The following is an 18,021-nucleotide window of genomic DNA, read 5'->3' on the forward strand; positions in this document are numbered from 1 at the left end:
TGGTAGCGATTTAAAAAAATCTTTTGAAAGATAGGTATTATTACAAAGAAAATCGTTTTTAATGCTAAGATCCTCTGAACAAGTCAAATTGGTCAGGTCTGTAGATTATGGTACCAAAGATTGAGTTTAGAATTCACAGAGAAGATTCTGAATCCTATCAAGTGCACAAACAGAAGATTCCATTTCAAGGCAGTGCATACACTTAGTTGTGTTTCAGTGAAATTTTCATTTTTAATAAATACTTTACAGCAAAAGAAAGTGTTTTCTCAGTATTGTGTCTACAAATAATAGACAGCTCACCACCACTAATTCTTAGAATTATATAACCTTACAGCACCATCTTTCTTAACTTCTCTAGGATAAAATAGCATGTAGATTGTTCTCTCCCCTTTATTGAAGAATTATTGTGCCCATTTCTATTAATAAATGGAGTTTCTAGTTTATGCATGTCCTTAAGTTAGAGGGGAAAATGGCCAATTTTTCCCCCTCGGTGCTTTAGTAAATTCTCCAACTTCTTGGACAGAGGATTTACAAAGCCACCTCACACCGACAACCCATCACTCATCATAGCCAAACAAGCTTTGAGCATCATATGGTGGGATCGCCAAAGTATCATTTATGCCACAGGGCAAAACAGCCAATGATAATAGCTATTGAGATGTGCTCAATTAATAGCTGCAAGGATTGTCAAAATGCATCCATCATTAGTTTGTTGAATGATAGATTACTATCATTTGCAATAGCTGGACCAGTGGACTCAATCACCCATAAGACTTACCTCTGAAAAATCAAGCCTGAACTGGAAAGAAAAAAAATGGGCTGTATTATCTTTGTGCAATCACTTGAATCCTAATTGCTGAAAGAGATTTTATTCAATGTGTGTAATGGCAATTTTATATGCCCTCTCTTAATCTGGACAGAATTACAAGACATAATAAATGTACAGGTTTGCTATTGGCTTTTATTTGCTACACACATCAAGGTACGTTTTTTATTTACAAACAAAATATGCAAATAAGGCTAACTTTCCATTTCTTCCTCTGAATCCGAAGCAAAGTCCACATTGTCATCAACCGCTTCATTTTCTTCATTCTCGTCATCTTCCTCTCCATCACTTCCTGGACCCATTTCGGTTAAACATGACTCTGCCTGGCTAATCTGTTCAGGGTCATGTGGAACTCCAATTTCTTTGAGCTGCAAGCAACCATCAATTAGTTTGTCACAATGTATCGATTACTCGAGACAAAGCAACTAAGAATTACCTTTAGGGCTCTCTTAAAGTAATAACGAGCATTTCCCCAGTAAGCTTCCCCTCTGCTATAATTCAACAGACCCAGCAGATACCACGTTTCTGGGACAGAATCATTCTCCTCTATTAAGCCATCCAAAATTTCGGATGCTTCCTATAATAGAGTTTTCATTTAGTTTACTATTGCATTAGTTCAGAAATAATTGTAAAACATGCATGCTACACTTACATCATACATTTCTAGTTCAATTAATATTTTGCACGTGTTTATCCTAAAATCATAATTCACTAAAAAGGGCTGTAAAAATTAAACAAATTTTAAGCATCAATTCTGTATTCTCCACTAAACTACAGAACGTGCCACTTACTTCATTGTCGGAATTGTCGGTTCGTCCTTCTCTTGCCGCTCGGTATTGAGGCAACCAAAATGATAAGCTTTTTGTTGCAGCTTCCTTGGACTCCTTGGTATTAATTACATTAATTAGTAATTAATATGAAATATTCTAGGCATCAATTAATACTATACCTCTTTCTTCTGCAGTATTAACAAGAAACTCGCCAGACATTGGTGACTTTCAGGAAACTCAGGGCCACATTCCAAACTTTTGTTTATGTGAAATCTACACTGTTCTTCTGCGTCATCATCATCACTACAAAATACAAAATTAGTAAAGAAAAGGATCGAAGAAATCGTCTGCTTTAATTAGCATTTACCAGAGATCTGTCATGTAAATTTCGGCTATCGAACAATACGCTTCTGTAAGATCCTTCCTTAAAATTTCGTGGTTTTTAACCTGAATGTGAAAGAAACTGTTAAAATTATTACACATTTATTAGAAGTTTCTGCTTGATACTAGTTTAACTACTTAAGGTAAAGTGTGGACACCAATCCTTTAGGGACAGAGGGGAGAACATGTCCCCAAATATTTTTGCACAATTGTCCCCCCTCCCAACCTGTAGTACAGTGTAAAGAATTATATTAGTACAGTGGGTGAGATTAACGAACAAATCAGATAATGAACACTTTTGTGAAAATTTTTTATGTTCGGACAATGAACATGTCTCAGAATAAACACAAGCAGCGACATAAAATAATGAATATCAATGGATCTTCCCTTGTCTTCAGGCAACAATTCTAAACTTTTCAGAGCACGGGAGACGTCGACATCGACGCTCAACTCGGTATATACTGATCCTGATAGTATTCCTCCAAACTTTGAAACTCTCCCTTGTAATTCCAGCCTTTTAGTTTTCTGGCAAATAATTTTTTTATGGTATTCATGAGACTGTTGGGTGGGCACTCATTAAGTATTGTATGGATTTTGATTTGCAAAAGATGAGAGTATAATAGCAAAGGTAGAGTGTGCAGAAGATGCTGATGTTGCTGAATACAGGTTTACAATAGGTCGCAGTTCAATCTTATCTAAGAACGATACAGTATAATCAAGATGATTCAAGTAGCCAAAGGAGTACTAAAAATCACATCTGAGAAATAAACAACATTGAAGAACTCATAATGGAACCTGAAACGGATCTGACAACAGAAGAACACCAAGAAACTTGGTGAGATATGTTTTCTTCTGAAAAAGAGGATTAATGCTGATATCTGTTATTAAACATCTTTTAAAGTGGGAAGATATCAGAACAATGGTCTTAGAATGGTATCCAAACCAGGTTGAGGTTAATAGGTTCAGGGATCTCTACAATTACAATGCTATTAATGAATTCTGAGAAATCCCAAAGAAGAGAAAACCAATTGACACTGGACAGATTAATCCCCACAAATGGAAAAAACATGATATATACTCAGTCTTGTATTTTTATTAATGTATTTTTACTATTAAATGTAGTAAGAAAGTATATATGTATTTGTATGTTTTATTTTTTGGAGTTTCCAGAATGAATTAATCAAATTCCCATAAAAACCTATGGTAAATCGATAATCGGTTAACAAACAATTCGAATAGTGAACAAAGTCTTGGAATGGATTATGTTCGTTAACCGATCACCCACTGTAAAAGAAACAAGCACCTTACAGATGTCGAGTTCTCATTGGATATTAAAAAAAAAAAAAAAAAAACAATTTTTCATACTTGGTCATTGGCCCGACCCTTTCCCAATATACAGAGTGATTCTAAATGAATGTATTAATTAAACAATTGTTCCAAGAAAACTGTTTATTGCAGGAAAATGTGTGAGCCATCAATGGATAGGAAAACTCCACACACAAATATGCAGGACAAATATTGATGTGATTCTTCTCATAGCAAAGGAGAAGAATGCATGAATCCAGGAGAAAGTGCTGTGATGGAGTTAGCAAAAACAAATTCCATTACAATGGTACAACAGCATTTTGATAGAGATCCACCAAATTAGAACAACATATAATATTGGTACAGTACCATCAGTTTGAAGAGACGAAGAGACTAGTTCTGTGATTAAAACGAAAGCACAATATGACGTGTATCATATACAAATGTTCTCCGATTCTGTTAAGTCCTTGCACACCGAGCCTGTCCTAGATGACTGGGTGGGTGGAAAGATTTTTGTAAATCACTGTTTACAAAACCATACAAATTGTAGTCGATATGAGCCTCGTACCAAATGTCAAAATCATAACATTGTCAATCCTGTGTGGACATGGAGGAGAACGAAGATTATGTAAGCCACCTAGTTTTCTCTGACGCAGCAACATTCCATTTAAGCACGAAAGTCTATTTCTGTAATGTGTGAATATGATATGGAAGAACCTTGTGATTTTTACCATTGAGCATATTTGGAATTTTCCGAATGCACCGTAATTGGGATAACCAATCTAGATGTGCTGCAGCAATTCTTAACACTGTAATTAGGAGGGCTCACGGTGACCAGCAGTTCCAATGAGATGATGTGCCCATCACAGCCACAAAGAAGTTTCATAATCTGCTCCGTGATTTTTTTTATGGGGGTATGCGAAGGATGCAGTATATTTTGTGACAGGCATGCCACCTCTCCACAAAATCTGCCAGAGTAACGATCACGTATTGTCACTGCCATCCACCAATCCACAGACATGAATATGCTGGCCCGTGCAGAGCAAGAACTCAACTATTGAGTAGACACGTGACACACAATTTCCACATAGAATGCGTGTTTTCCTATCCATTGCAGCTCAAATGTTTTTTCTGTAAGTAGTTTCTTTGCATAATTATTTCAATATACATAATTATTAATATACACACACACACACACACAGAGAGAGAATAAGTTTACCTCTGTTGATTGGCCTTCATCACATAACAGTGTTTCTAGAATTTGAATTCCCCTTTTATAATAATGTAAGGATTCTTCTCCTTCAGAAATTTGTGCCAGCATAAAATACGAACCGTACCCGCCATCTGGACGCAATTTGACGATTTTCAGCAAGAGCTGATTTATGGGTTAAAGACCAAAAGTTTTTTAATAAAAAAGAATGTACATTGTCACCAATACAAAGGATACGTCGTGCGCTTGGTCAAACTCTCTGGTTTCGATGAGTAGTTCAGCCAAAGAATCCAGTGCCTCGAGGTTGTCCGGTTCTCTGCACAGTATCCTCTTCAGGCATCTTGCAGCCTCTTCGTATTCAAACCTGTCGACGTGAAGCCGTGCCTGCAGAAGTAAAGATTTTCTCGGTATAAATAGCATTATAACGGGTGTCTTCTCATTCAAATTTCCAAAAAAGAACTCCACATTTAAACAAAAGAACATGCATTACAAAATTTTATCAAAAAAATAATCTCTAATTTTGTTTTTGGATAATGGTAAACTTTTCAAATTAACCTATTTTCTTCATAAACATGGGAAATTACTACTGTTAATAAAATTTAGGATTTTATAAGCTAGGAGACTAATATAATTATATTAAAGTTATAGAAATTTATAAGTTTGAAATTAAAAAAAAAAAATACATTACATTAAAATAAAACATGTCAGTCGACCTTTTGCCTATGGTCTCAGTTATTTGCAATTTCTACTTGTTTACTTAAAAACATTCATGGTAAACTTCAAAGATGCAACATCTTATATTTAATAAATTGTACACTCATTTCACTTAAAAATAAAAAGAAATCCTTAGCTTTGTCCCAATTTAACTCTGTAGACTTGACAAATTCTACGTTTGTGTTTCTATACATCAAAATAGTTAAGAGATCGCATTATGCCAACTCAAAATTTAAGATTCCAAGACTCACATGCTTTCTTTTGCATTTTTGAAGAGAGAGACCATATTGCCAAAGTCAAAGATCGATATAGAACTATGCCCAATTGCTTGATGTAAAATTCAAAATTTTAACGGCATTTTGCATCTAAAGTAACAATCTTGTTCTTGGAACAAAAATCAATCGATCAAATCTTAGTTTAATTTAAAATACTTTATATGCTTGTGTGTCTCCAGCCTTCAGGTCAGAACACCACGTTACCACAGATATAAATGAACCAAAGAGAAGACCAGTAAAATAAATAAAAAATTTTTTTTACATGTTCATAAATTAATATCATCTATATTTAATCTCAATGTCTTTTGTCAAATCTTACAAAAAGTTATATATAATATAAGATGGAAGTTAAAATGGCAATGGTCATATATTTTAAAAACTTTAATTAAAAATAGCATACCTCTTTCAGTAGCTTCTCCGTAGACTGCACCTTATCAGGTTTATTACACTTTTTTGGCTTCTCTAAAAAAAATAAGATAAACATATAAATAATTAATTTAAAGATTAAATAAAGAAAATCTAGAGCATAAAAATTAAACTGCTTGATATATCATCGCCAGGAGGCAAAAGATCTATTGCCAAAACTGCATGCATCATGGCGTCACGGACAAAATATCATAGTCCATTGCAGGACCTTATGTCCGTAGTGTTACTTTTGAATGGTTGTATAAGCCAGAGCTTTGGTTATGCAGGACAAATGTCGTATGTGCAATTTAGCAGTATTATTTAAAATACTTTTATAAGAGGGAATCACTCATAATATATTGGTTTGAGTATGTTTGGAAGACCTTCACTCACAAAAAAATCAAGCTAGTACCACAAGTAATCCGAGAGATGAGCCCTTTTCTTCCTCCTCCCATAAACTTGACTCACGAGTGCTTACGACTTTGTGACTCCCTACCAACGATACATAAAAGCAAAAGTTTATATTAAAATCAAATTGTTTTACATAGAAAGTCTAAAAGCTTAAAAACGCCAATTTCTTACTAGTAGTAAATCCACCAAATTCAGACAATTAGTGCACTAATCTCGGCAAACGTTGCAGAAGATTTGTGTTACTTTGCAGAGTATGTGTACAAAAATGAAATACAGTCTATTCCGTTTAATTGGGTGACTGGTTAAATCGGGGCAGCCGCTTTATTGGGCCAAATCCAAAAGAATAGAAACCAAACTAATAAATTAATACATAATTTAATCACTTAATTGGGACAGTAGCAGAAAAGGAATTTAGCAAGTTTTGATATATTTTAGGAATCTTCCAAAAATATGTAGACTTCTACACTAATGTCATGTAGGCCTAACAATTGGCAGAAACAAAGCAATTTTGTCTTTTGCTTGGGCAGTTCAGTTTTCCCTGTGTGATATGTCACCATAGTGGGACATATCACACAGGGATCCAGTCTGAGATGAACCTGAATGCGAGCTACTGACCCTACTCTGGATTGGACTGGATAATCCCTTTAAAAGCAGAGAGACAAAGATCTCTGGATGCTTTTCCAAAGTCTGAGTTGGAATACAGCTAGAGTTTCCTTGGAAGATGTAGTGTACATAATTACATCTAGATTTGAACAGTAGCCATCCCATCGTTGAGACCAGCATCCGGAGCTGGCAGATTCTATGGACACTTCTATGTGCCAAAGTGGCCCATCTTCAAGTAAAGGAAACTGTAATCAAAAGAAGACTGTAAGGTGACTTTTGGATGAACCCTTTCCTTTCTCCCTTTTTAGTTAGAACATGTTCTAACTAAGAAAGGAAAAATTCTTTGATCAGGAAAGAATCAAATGGTCAACCCATGTGTATGTCACTACTAATACTGTATTTGGCAACACTAGTATTATCTATCGTCGTGAGTCTGGTAAATTTATAATATAAATATTTTCTGTAGTTTGGTTTAATAAAGCATTAAAATAGGTACCTAATTATTATTTTTACCTACGTATTACATATTTTATTTTAGAATTTATTATTGGGACCTTGAATAAGTTCTCGCTGTTTTACAGCAGGTGGCGTTACTAGAACTGTGTGCATGTATTTTTAGATGGTGACGCATCTGTAAGGAAGTACAATAAGCGACCTTGAAAATCAGTATATGTCATTTCGCCGAAGTGTTAACAACTTTTTTTCTCGTGGTGTTAAAAATGTCGCATTTTGTGCCAAAAAAAGAGTATTTGCAGGGAATTTTATTGCACTATTTTATTCAAAAAAAATCTGCAGCTGAAGCATACAGAATTCTTGTTGAAACTTACGGTAACCATGCTCTGTCGGAAACAACATGCAGAGATTGGTTTAGATGCTTCAAAAATAATGATTTTGACATTGAAGATAAAAAACGTTCTGGTGCACCGAAAAAGTTTGAAGACGAGGAATTGGAGGCATTACTTCATGAAGACTCATGTCAGACGCTAGCTGAACTTGCAGAATCATTAGGAGTTGATCATACAACAGTTTCAAAACGTTTGAAAGGATTAGGAATGATTCAAAAGCAAGGACATTGGATGCCGTATGAGTTGAAGCCGAGAGACGTCGAACGGCGTCTTTTCACATGTGAACAGCTGCTTCAACGGCAGAAAAGGAAAGGTTTTCTGCATCGTATCGTGACTGGGGATGAAAAGTGGATTCACTACGATAATCCTAAGCGTAGAAAATCATGGGGTAAGCCTGGCCATGCATCAACATCATTGGCAAAGCCGAATATCCATGGCTCAAAGCTTCTGCTCTGCATTTGGTGGGATCAGCTAGGTGCAGTTTATTATGAGCTGCTCAAACCGAACGAAACCATCACAAGAGATCGCTATCGACTACAATTGATGTGTTTGAGCCAAGCATTAAAAGAAAAACGGCCATTGTACGAGCAGAGACATGACAAAGTGATTTTGCAACATGACAATGCTCGGCCACATGTTGCACAACTGGTGAAAACCTACTTGGAAACACTTAAATGGGAAGTCCTACCCCACCCGCCGTATTCACCAGACATTGCCCCTTCCGATTATCACTTGTTCCGATCGATGGCACATGGCCTGGCTGAGCAGCACTTCCATTCTTATGAAGATGCCAAAAATTGGGTTGATCCTTGGATAGCCTCCCATCGTTCTGGCAGCATTTGAATTCTGACATGGAATTCAAATGCTGCCAGAACGATGGGAGAAAGTAGTGGCTAGTGATGGACAATACTTTCAGTAACATGTTTTGTATGACTTTTTTTAAATAAAGCATTAATTTTTACGAAAAAACAGCGAGAACTTATTCAAGGTCCCAATATCTGTTCGTTTAATTGGGACAGCCGCTTAATTGCGCCAAAATGAATTAGTCCCAACATGTCCCAATTAAGCAGAATCAACTGTAATATGAAATAAGATAAATAAAATTGTATGGATTGAATGTAATGAAGATGGTGCTTGGGATTGGACTGTTCGAGGAGGAATAGCTGTTAGGAGTACAGTAAAATAATACAACCTTTTGGTGAATTAGGTATATGTAATTAATTTTTTAATGAAATTTGTATGTAATTACAGACTTCGATATACATAATTCATAAATAAACCATCACAAAATTCAAATAAAATTTATTATCTATATAATTGAGTTGTTTGATAAACATTATTTGTATTAAGTTTTAATTATTATTAAATACAATACTGCCTATAACAAGCAATTATTTATTATGACATGCTCACAATGCCACACTGCAATTTTTTAATCAAATTTTTAATTAATTTAATTTAATTTATTATATATGCTCTCCACCTCAAATTAGTATTGTCCTGCCTCTGAACTACTTTTCCTGTTAGTAAGAGTTGTGCCAGTCATCTATTAACTGCTATAGAGGGAAAATTTTTTAATTGAAATAACCAGAAGTTCGTATACAGTTAATTGGGGCCTCCTGCCCCTAAGCTTTCCATATCTGGTCTCGTCTTTCATTTAACTAACTCCATTCTTGAGATTAAGGAAGGTCAGTGGGAGTTTGTCTAAAATTTTTACTTTCCCAGCTGTTAAAAGAGAGAAAGTATGGTAATCGATCAAAAAATTACTCCCAAGATTTCTAATTTTTGGACTCTGGGACCTCAAAATGTCAACAAATGCAAAAACATTCGGGAGTAATTTCTGTATGTATGGATGTTTGTGTGGGGGAGCACAATGTTGTTTACCCTCTTTGAAGCTTAATAACACCTGTGCTTTTTTCAAAAATTCCTGAAATTTTTCAGGGAGGTTTGTGTATTAGGAGGATCAATGCTATTAAAGTTTGGCGGTTAAAGGTTGAAGGGGTGGGGAGATAATAGGGGTCATGTGTATATCCAGTAGGGTCAGACTTAATGACGATTTTACTCATTATTAGTGTGAGAAGCCGGGGGTTATAGACCATTACTGTCAATCCTTTTGATCGTCCTCAGGACAGTTAGACCCGCTCACATTGTCACTGGATGATGTTAGTTTAACAGGAAGGTCATCGAGATCTTCTGGTTGTCAAGGATTCCTGACACTAGTTAGGACAATTGAAGTATGGCACTAGTTATGGCACTACCAAACTTTTAAATGTTGCCAGGAAAGTTGAGCAACTCATTGCTGGTTTCTTCTTTCATAATTTCGATTCTACAATCATGTTCCCTCTTTCTTCTTAAATCTTCTTCCTTCATAATATCCATTTTAAGTCTGTGCTCTTCTTTGAAAAAATGCATTCGAGCTTTATATCATGATGTTCTAATGCATATTTATCAACAATGTAACTTTGCATTTTTTAAAAGAATGCATTCATTTAAAAAGTAGTCATGGCAGTAGTTTCAAAATTGTTGATAAATATGCATTAGAATATCATGATATTCTAATGCATATTTATCAACAATTTTGAAACTACTGCCATGACTATTTTTATTGGGTGTTTCGCTTGTTGCTGGATCATCAGAAAATTCTGATGGATTCATAATACATAAATCCTGTATAAGTATCTGAAAAAATATATGTGATATGATCATCAATATATGTGTGATATGATGAATTAAAGGCTTAAACCTTGTAATATTATGTCATAAAATGATTTAAAAAATTATTAGGTATATTATTGTTAGTGGAAGTTAAGGTACTCAGTGTATATGTCACAGGAATATGATAAAAATGGGGATTTGACCAAATCCCCAAGGAATATGATCAATTTACTGAAGATGTTAAAATGACAATTCTATAGAGTCAGTTCCCTAAAAAAATAAGTGATTTGATCAAATCCCTGTACTATTTTAGTGAAAAGATAAAATAAACAAGTCAGACTCCACAGTTTTGGTTGATGTACTGTACCTAAGGTAGATAGAGGTCCATTAGATGGAAATAATATTACGGGGATAGTATTAGATAAAAAAAATGGTTTATACCAAATTGGTACTTCAGCTGGCATTGTAAAAAATTGACTTCCTAGAAACGCTCTTCAAATAGCTACAACCACATTTACCAAAACCATCCCACCGATAAAGCTAAGTTTGCAAGAAATTGCTGGAAAATTATCTTTATTCGGAGGTCAAAGGTTTAAGAAATGTTCCTGTGAAAAATCCAAGGTACAATGCAAAACAAATAGATGTGCCTGTAAAAAAGTAACGTCTTCTGTAACTCCAGGTGTCACAAATCTACAATGTGTTTCAATAAAAATAAATAAACTTGGCGTTATCTCTATCTTTTCACATCTTTCAAGGTACTTCTTACTTTGTTGTTTCTTTTTTTGTCATTTCACGAAACCAGTTTAGAGACTTGATCAAATCACTTCATTTAATTAGGGAAATGTCAATATCGAACCTTTATTTTAACATCTTCAGTAAATTGATCATCTCCCTTAGGGATTTGACCAAATCCCCACTTTTATCATATCCCTGCGACATATAGACCTATCTATACACTAGGTAACTAAAAGTAACCTCTACCGATCAGTAAAGCACTTGTCTAAACTAGTTCAAACTAATCCTCGAAGGTTCACTCACTCTTTTTCTTTTTCTTAACAGGTACTTTGTAGTTTGTCATTTCTTCTCCCTCTATTTTTTCTGTGGTCGAAGCAGCAACATCCATTTCGTCACAAACTTTGTCTTTTAATTAAACACGTGTAACGTTACCAGCGCCCTTCCAGAAATTGATAAATATGACGTATTCGTTACAAAGATTACTAAAAAAATTCGCCTACTAATAGCCAAAATTATTTTATTATTAAAATACCGATCGACAATTTTAAAGTATCGAAATACCTTTTATAAAAAAAATCTATTATTAGTTTTTTAACGTCAGTTCCGAATATGAGAGATAAAGACGGTGCCGAAAATAGATAATTTCGCCAGTAAATACGGTTTAGTTCTTGAAAACGCCGCAAGGTTCACTTTTTAACACTATTTCACTGTCTATAAACTCAAGGCCAAGACACGATACCGTGATGCATCGCGGCAGTCGCTATGTTGGGGCTCTTTTGGTGTGTACGGTGATTCTAGAGCGAAGCTGATTGTTACTTTCTTTTGACCTCAATTAGTTACATTTCTTGTTTATATGTATATAAATAACAAGAATAACTGTATAACAAACCATTTAATATATATATATATTAAATGGTTTATATTCAGCACTGAATTGTAAAAGTTCGATAGCCAAAGGTATATATAATTAAAGGCTTTGACTAAATAGGTTTCAAAATAAAAAGCTATGTCAATGGTTCGTATAATAAAGTACCAGGATAAATTTATTTAGTTTTGAAATGCAAAATTAAAGAAATTTGGAGATATTTGTTAAAATAAAAATATATTTAGTTTTCTGTATTCGCATGCACTTTTACATTACACAAAGTGCAAACAGGAGCTCAGATTATACATTTTTATAAATTAAAATTAGATGAAGAAAAAAGAAAACCATTCTCACAAACTTTACATATTATGTAAAAGTAAATCTTCAAAAGTATTTGCGAGAGATAATAACTTCCTTGTAAATCACAAATATTTATTCATATACAGTAATACCTCGACTTACGCTACCCCGACTTACGCGAACCCGGAGTTACGCGATTTTTAAATCTCGTTGATTCGTCTTTTGTTTGAGCGCCACGCAACTCTTGATTACTCACTCCCACCACACTATTGCTCAACTTATATGTTCAGACATGTCGCGCGGAATCGACGCATAAATACAATTTATTCTGTGTTATTTATTTCTGTGTTTGTTATATCTACGGAGACTTGAGAGACTACTATGTCATCCAAACGAAGTGGAACTGATTCTTCTGCATCAAACAAGAAAAGAAAAACTTTATCTTTGGAATGTAAAGAAAACATTATCAAAGATTTCAATACAAAAACGAAAAGAGGTTACAAATTTTAGAAAATATAGACTCCAACGCAGAGCGCATTTCTTCTACAAAACGAGAAATAAAAAAATTATTAGTATGCTACGAGGAAATTTTGGGAGAGAAAAAAAATTTTTGAGCCATCAGGCGAATTTGTTAGATTTTATGAAGCCTTCTACATCAAAATAACTTCGGTTTACGATTTTAATAATATAATTTGTTATACATGTGTATTATCTAAGATTTTATTAAACATTTTCCCTAAATTATTGTTCTCTTTAGTCTCCGGCCCCAATTAAAAATAATTTGTATGTATTTATATGCGAAATTATACTCCGACTTGCGCGGTTATCGCTCGTCTAACCTATCGCGTAAGTTCGGGGTATTACTGTATTCATAAATTAACATGGGTATACTGGAATTGATGTGAATGTAAAATATCAGATATATGTCATCGAGCTTTTATTGTACAAAACCATGTGCGAACCTCAAAGTCAGTCCATCATTGAAAGTAACGCGAAGTTGAAACGTTCTCATAAGTGATTTTTGTATTTATTACTGTCCAGTTGTAAGTCTGAATTGTTTTTAAAATACAGTCAAACCTGTTTTTATGCGCTCTTTTTATGTGCGATTTTTATTTGTGCGATTTTTTTAATGCGAATTTTTAATTTGTGCGGTATAGTTGGCGACTAGTCTCGTGCGATTCGTCATGTCTCACGTTGACTTATTATAGCTAAATAAACTTATTATAGCATAAATGCACTTATTATAGTAATATTATTGCACGAATATGCGAAAAATGAAATAATTTACTTTTTAAGTCAACAAAACACCACCTGGACAAAAATATGTAAAACAGACGATAGACCAGACGATGCAGTCAAGTGCTGACATCTGTTGTCAATAAATTCTATTTCGTACGGTTTTGAGTTATTTTCTACGTGAGACTTTTTTTATGCGGTCCCTGTTGACCGCATAAAAAAATTATTTTTTAATTGTGTTGCGAAAACTATTATTTACAGCCATTCGTGAAGTTTCGTGAGATTTTTTTTAATGCGTTTTTTTTAATGCGGTCCCTATCCCCCGCATAAAAACAGGTTTGACTGTATTAATAATTTTCTGGATCAGTCTTAATTTCAATTTTGGAAATTAATGGTAACATTATTATTAAATGGAAATTCTAACTTGTATATTTAAAATTCGAAATTCCACATTAAAAATTCTATTTCCGTAAAATTTCAAATATTTAACATACCTTTTTCTATAATTCGGATAAACCACAGTAGATTAATAGTAAAAATTAGCAAAAAACCAAAAAAGTGAATGCGACGATACAAAGCGTTGGTTAAACTTTACAGCTCTATATGAAATGTGCAGTGAAGTCGGGTTAAATTACCAGATAGTCCTTGCAATTAGGGTTGGCCCTTGGGTTGATTTATTTTTGCGTCTTTAATTAAGGGATGATATAATTGTTTACGAATGTACAGTACATATACTTCCCCGGGCTTCATTTAATCTTGAAAAGGGGTCAAGCGCGTATGGACAGTCTACGAAAGTATATGCCAGTGGCGTGCCGTGACATTTGATGACAGGGAAGCTGTTTCTGTAAGAAGCCGACTTCCAGGGGCAATCAGTTAATTGCGCGTCAGTGATGGTCTAGGGCAGTGGTTCTTAACCTTTTTATACTCGCCGCCCACCAAATATTTCATAATTTTTTGTGACCCCCATTTTTTAATAATAATTTATATTTGATAATTTGATAATTTATCTATAATAAATTGATTTTTTTATTATTGCTTTATTTTTTATATAATAAATGTAAATCATAACTTTATTATTTCATTATCTATTTAAATAACATTCAAACTTCACAATTAAACATGAAAACTCATTAATTTTTAACAGAAAATAAAATAAGAAACATGTCGATAAATCGATCCAATGTCGATGCTAAAACTAAACTAAAACTAAAACGCCCACTTGTCGTAAGGATTTTGCATATCTTTTGCAAAAATATTTAAATTTTCAAAGCCTACTATTTTTCCTAATTATTTTTAAAATTCCAAGCATTAATAGTTTCTTAAAATTGCTTTGGAATAAAAGAAGTAAATACTGCGGTGTAAGTAGCATATTTACATTTATTTCTTCTGTACTAACAAAGTTGTATGTAGGAAGAAATACAAAATAAATAAATAAAAACTAAATAGGAAAACTTTATCTTTCTTATTTCACTTTTCAATACGATATTCGGATTATACATCAATTTTCTTTTTATTATATTCTGAAGGAAATTTTGCATAATTTGGCGGCCCCGGCAAACTTCTTATGGACTCCCAGGGGCCGCGGCCCCCTGTTAAGAATCACTGGTCTAGGGTCCATTCGTATTCATTTGTTCGATAAGCCAGTAAAAACTGTAGACTTCTCTAAATGTATTTTTAATATCACAATTACATTCTGAATCGCTAGCCACGATATAAGGGCTAAAATTAAAAATAAATTATAAAAACTTACTCGGTGAAATAAAATGTGCGATGGATGTACATACCTGGTACAATGTATTGTTCGATTGTATTAATATACGTTTAAAGAAAATTATAATTAAAATATAGCTTTGTAAAGAAACGTACTTAAAAATAACATAAAATAGTCTTTACTTTTTAAATCTTAAAACAATCCACTTAGTCAAATATCTTGATACGAGTAGCTAATGAATGGAACTAGTGACGGTCCAGGTAGGTGTGTAGTGAGTGTGTGCGTGCCAAATCCCGAGGGTGCCGATACCGGTCAATGTCAAATGCCTCTTTTGTCGCATCACTAGTATATCTCAAAGGACGCCACAGGGCTGTTGTAAATTTTAAACGTTTCTCACCGTAGCTGTAAAAATCTAACTATGTTAAACTTAATAGTCATTCGTTTTCTAACTAATTCGTTTTAATACCAGGTGTACACGGAAATCAGTTTCCCACTGTACTGAGCGAGTGATTGGTTCTGTTAAGCTTTTGTTGAAGTAAAATTCTGGCTCTTTCAACAGGATTTTATTTATGTCCCCATTCCCTAATCTCTTAATTATTTAGTCACTTCTTAAGTAGAAATAAGTCGAAACCAGTTACTTTGTACCTGAATATCTGTAGTCTTGGGAAAACAGTGGAAAGACAAATTTTTATGACAACGGATATATAAATCGTAAATTTAAGGAAAATAAATTCTAGAGCTTTTTTGTACCTTGTGCGTTTCATTCATTAAATTTAGTTGTAAATGATGATGCCAAAGTAACAGTTAATTTTTAACACTGTAGTAGAATTGTACACGTTTTTTCTGCATCCCCTTACAGATGGGACATACTAAATCGTAATATCACCGGTTTAACATCGAAATCCGTAAGTAATATAAGATGGGAGAGCGGAATAAACGCAGAATAAATATATCAAATATTTTAATGGATTTTTTAAAACTCCTGTCAACTGTACAGAACTATCATAAAAACATGCCAGTAAACTCCTATCGGTTGGGTTGTTATAAATCTAGTCTAGGGTGGGCAACCCTTTTTATAACATGGGCCAGAATAAATTTTACGTTTTTTTCCGCGCCGTAGTAGTTAATTGACGCTTTCTTGTGACTCGTAATTTTTTTAGTCTGCAAATATGAAATAAATAAATAAAAAGTTAATTACTACATTTATTTTTTTATCGTTTTCGAAAATTACAAAGAATTGGAAAAATAACTAATTAATAGTTATTTTTCCAATTTAATAATTTATTAAAGATCTCGCGGGCCGGATAGAAACTTTTCGCCAGCCGTAGCTGGCCCGCGGGTTGCCCGCCGTTGATCTAGTCTGCTCATGATTCGCATAATCGGGCGAGGGTGGCCGAATATCTAGCAGGCGGCTAACAGCCCACAACCGCTCCGGGATATAAAGTCGCGTACTCTTTACGCGTGTGTCGCTTCTACCAGCTAAACCGTGACGTTGGTGCTCTGTAAAGCGCATGCGCCAATGCCTATAATCTGGCTGCTTGGAAGTTGACAGGCAGGCGGCTAACAGCTCAGAACCGGTCCGGGTTATAAAGTTGGACTCCGTACGCGTGTCGCTTCTACCAGCTAAACCGGGTGAGGTTGGTGCTCTGTAAACCGCATGTGCTAATGCCTATATAATCTGGCTGATTAGAAACTGACCCGGTTTCGACATTCCTTCCGCCACCGAATTATTCGAATATACAATAGCAATCTTATCGTTTTTTTTCACATGTAGTATAGAAATTTGTAAAAGATACATAATGCAGTTATAATAAAATATTCATTTTAATTAATTCAAAGTACGTTAAAATATGAAAATTTATATTTTATAAAATACAAGGGAAGGTCATTGGAAGGTGGAATCGGCGCTTCCAATGACGGCACGCCACTGGTATATGCCAACCCAAAAAGTATAACCCCAAAGTATATGCCAATCCAAAGGCCAACTCTAGTTACGTCGAATATATATACAAGCAGACTGTTGGTATTTAGTACGATTACAAACGACTAGATGTCAGTATTTTAAAATTTTATTTTATATAGCGTTATATTGTTTTGTAATATTTTGTGCCACGCTGCAGGTCGCCCATCTACAATCAACGCCATCGTGGGTGAATGGCAAACTAAAAATTAGTTAGCTGAACCTAAAAATTAGATGTTTTAATTAAATTGTTTGAAATATAAAGAAATTATTATTGAATAACATTTTTTACTTACCTAAAATAAAGGAAATGATATAATTGGCCACTAAATCTGTTATGACTACTGTTTGCGTTTTGGTGGCTGGGTGAAAAACTAATAACTCGTGCTTCCAAAGTTTAGCATTAATATTCATAGGAGTGATAAATAGTTTCTAGCAACGTAAACAAATGACCAATTTTGTCTGTTTTGATTATTTTTCTTCTAGGATGCTTTGTGTTTGGGCCGAGTCAGGCCAATGTAGTGTTGGACTCGGGTAGGGCCGGGTAAAACGATAAAGGCCTGCACATATATCTATATTACACCTAAAAATTGAAATTTACCTTACTTGATGAAAAAAATAAATCAATTCTTTTAAAATAAAACCGAACAAAACGGTATATTATGTACATATTTAGAAAAACGGCCCAAACTGTATACCGCCCATATAGAATTTTCCACCTGGCCAGTCCGCCCGTGTTATACATGTCAGAAAACGAACTTTACCACAAAGTCTCTAGACTAGTACTGATCTCAGGACCATGTTATAATGTAAT

The 18,021-nt window shown here is 34.3% G+C and overlaps 1 protein-coding gene across 1 annotated transcript; it reads right to left on the reverse strand.

Moving 5' to 3' along the window:
- Positions 1 to 941: 941 nt before the first annotated feature.
- On the reverse strand, positions 942 to 11,563 carry LOC136969162 (uncharacterized). Its single transcript, XM_067263257.1, has 10 exons — positions 11,439 to 11,563; positions 5,882 to 5,943; positions 4,730 to 4,876; positions 4,502 to 4,657; positions 1,964 to 2,043; positions 1,776 to 1,899; positions 1,618 to 1,710; positions 1,479 to 1,547; positions 1,263 to 1,403; positions 942 to 1,194 (listed from the first exon to the last, which is right to left on the reverse strand). The coding sequence occupies exons 1-10, from the start codon at positions 11,521 to 11,523 to the stop codon at positions 1,021 to 1,023; spliced, it is 1,131 nt and encodes a 376-aa protein (XP_067119358.1). The 5' UTR covers positions 11,524 to 11,563; the 3' UTR covers positions 942 to 1,020.
- Between the last annotated feature and the right edge of the window lie 6,458 nt (positions 11,564 to 18,021).

The sequence above is a fragment of the Centruroides vittatus genome, unplaced genomic scaffold, assembly GCF_030686945.1.
Source record: "Centruroides vittatus isolate TY-2023 unplaced genomic scaffold, ASM3068694v2 contig_1743, whole genome shotgun sequence".
Taxonomy (NCBI): domain Eukaryota; kingdom Metazoa; phylum Arthropoda; class Arachnida; order Scorpiones; family Buthidae; genus Centruroides; species Centruroides vittatus.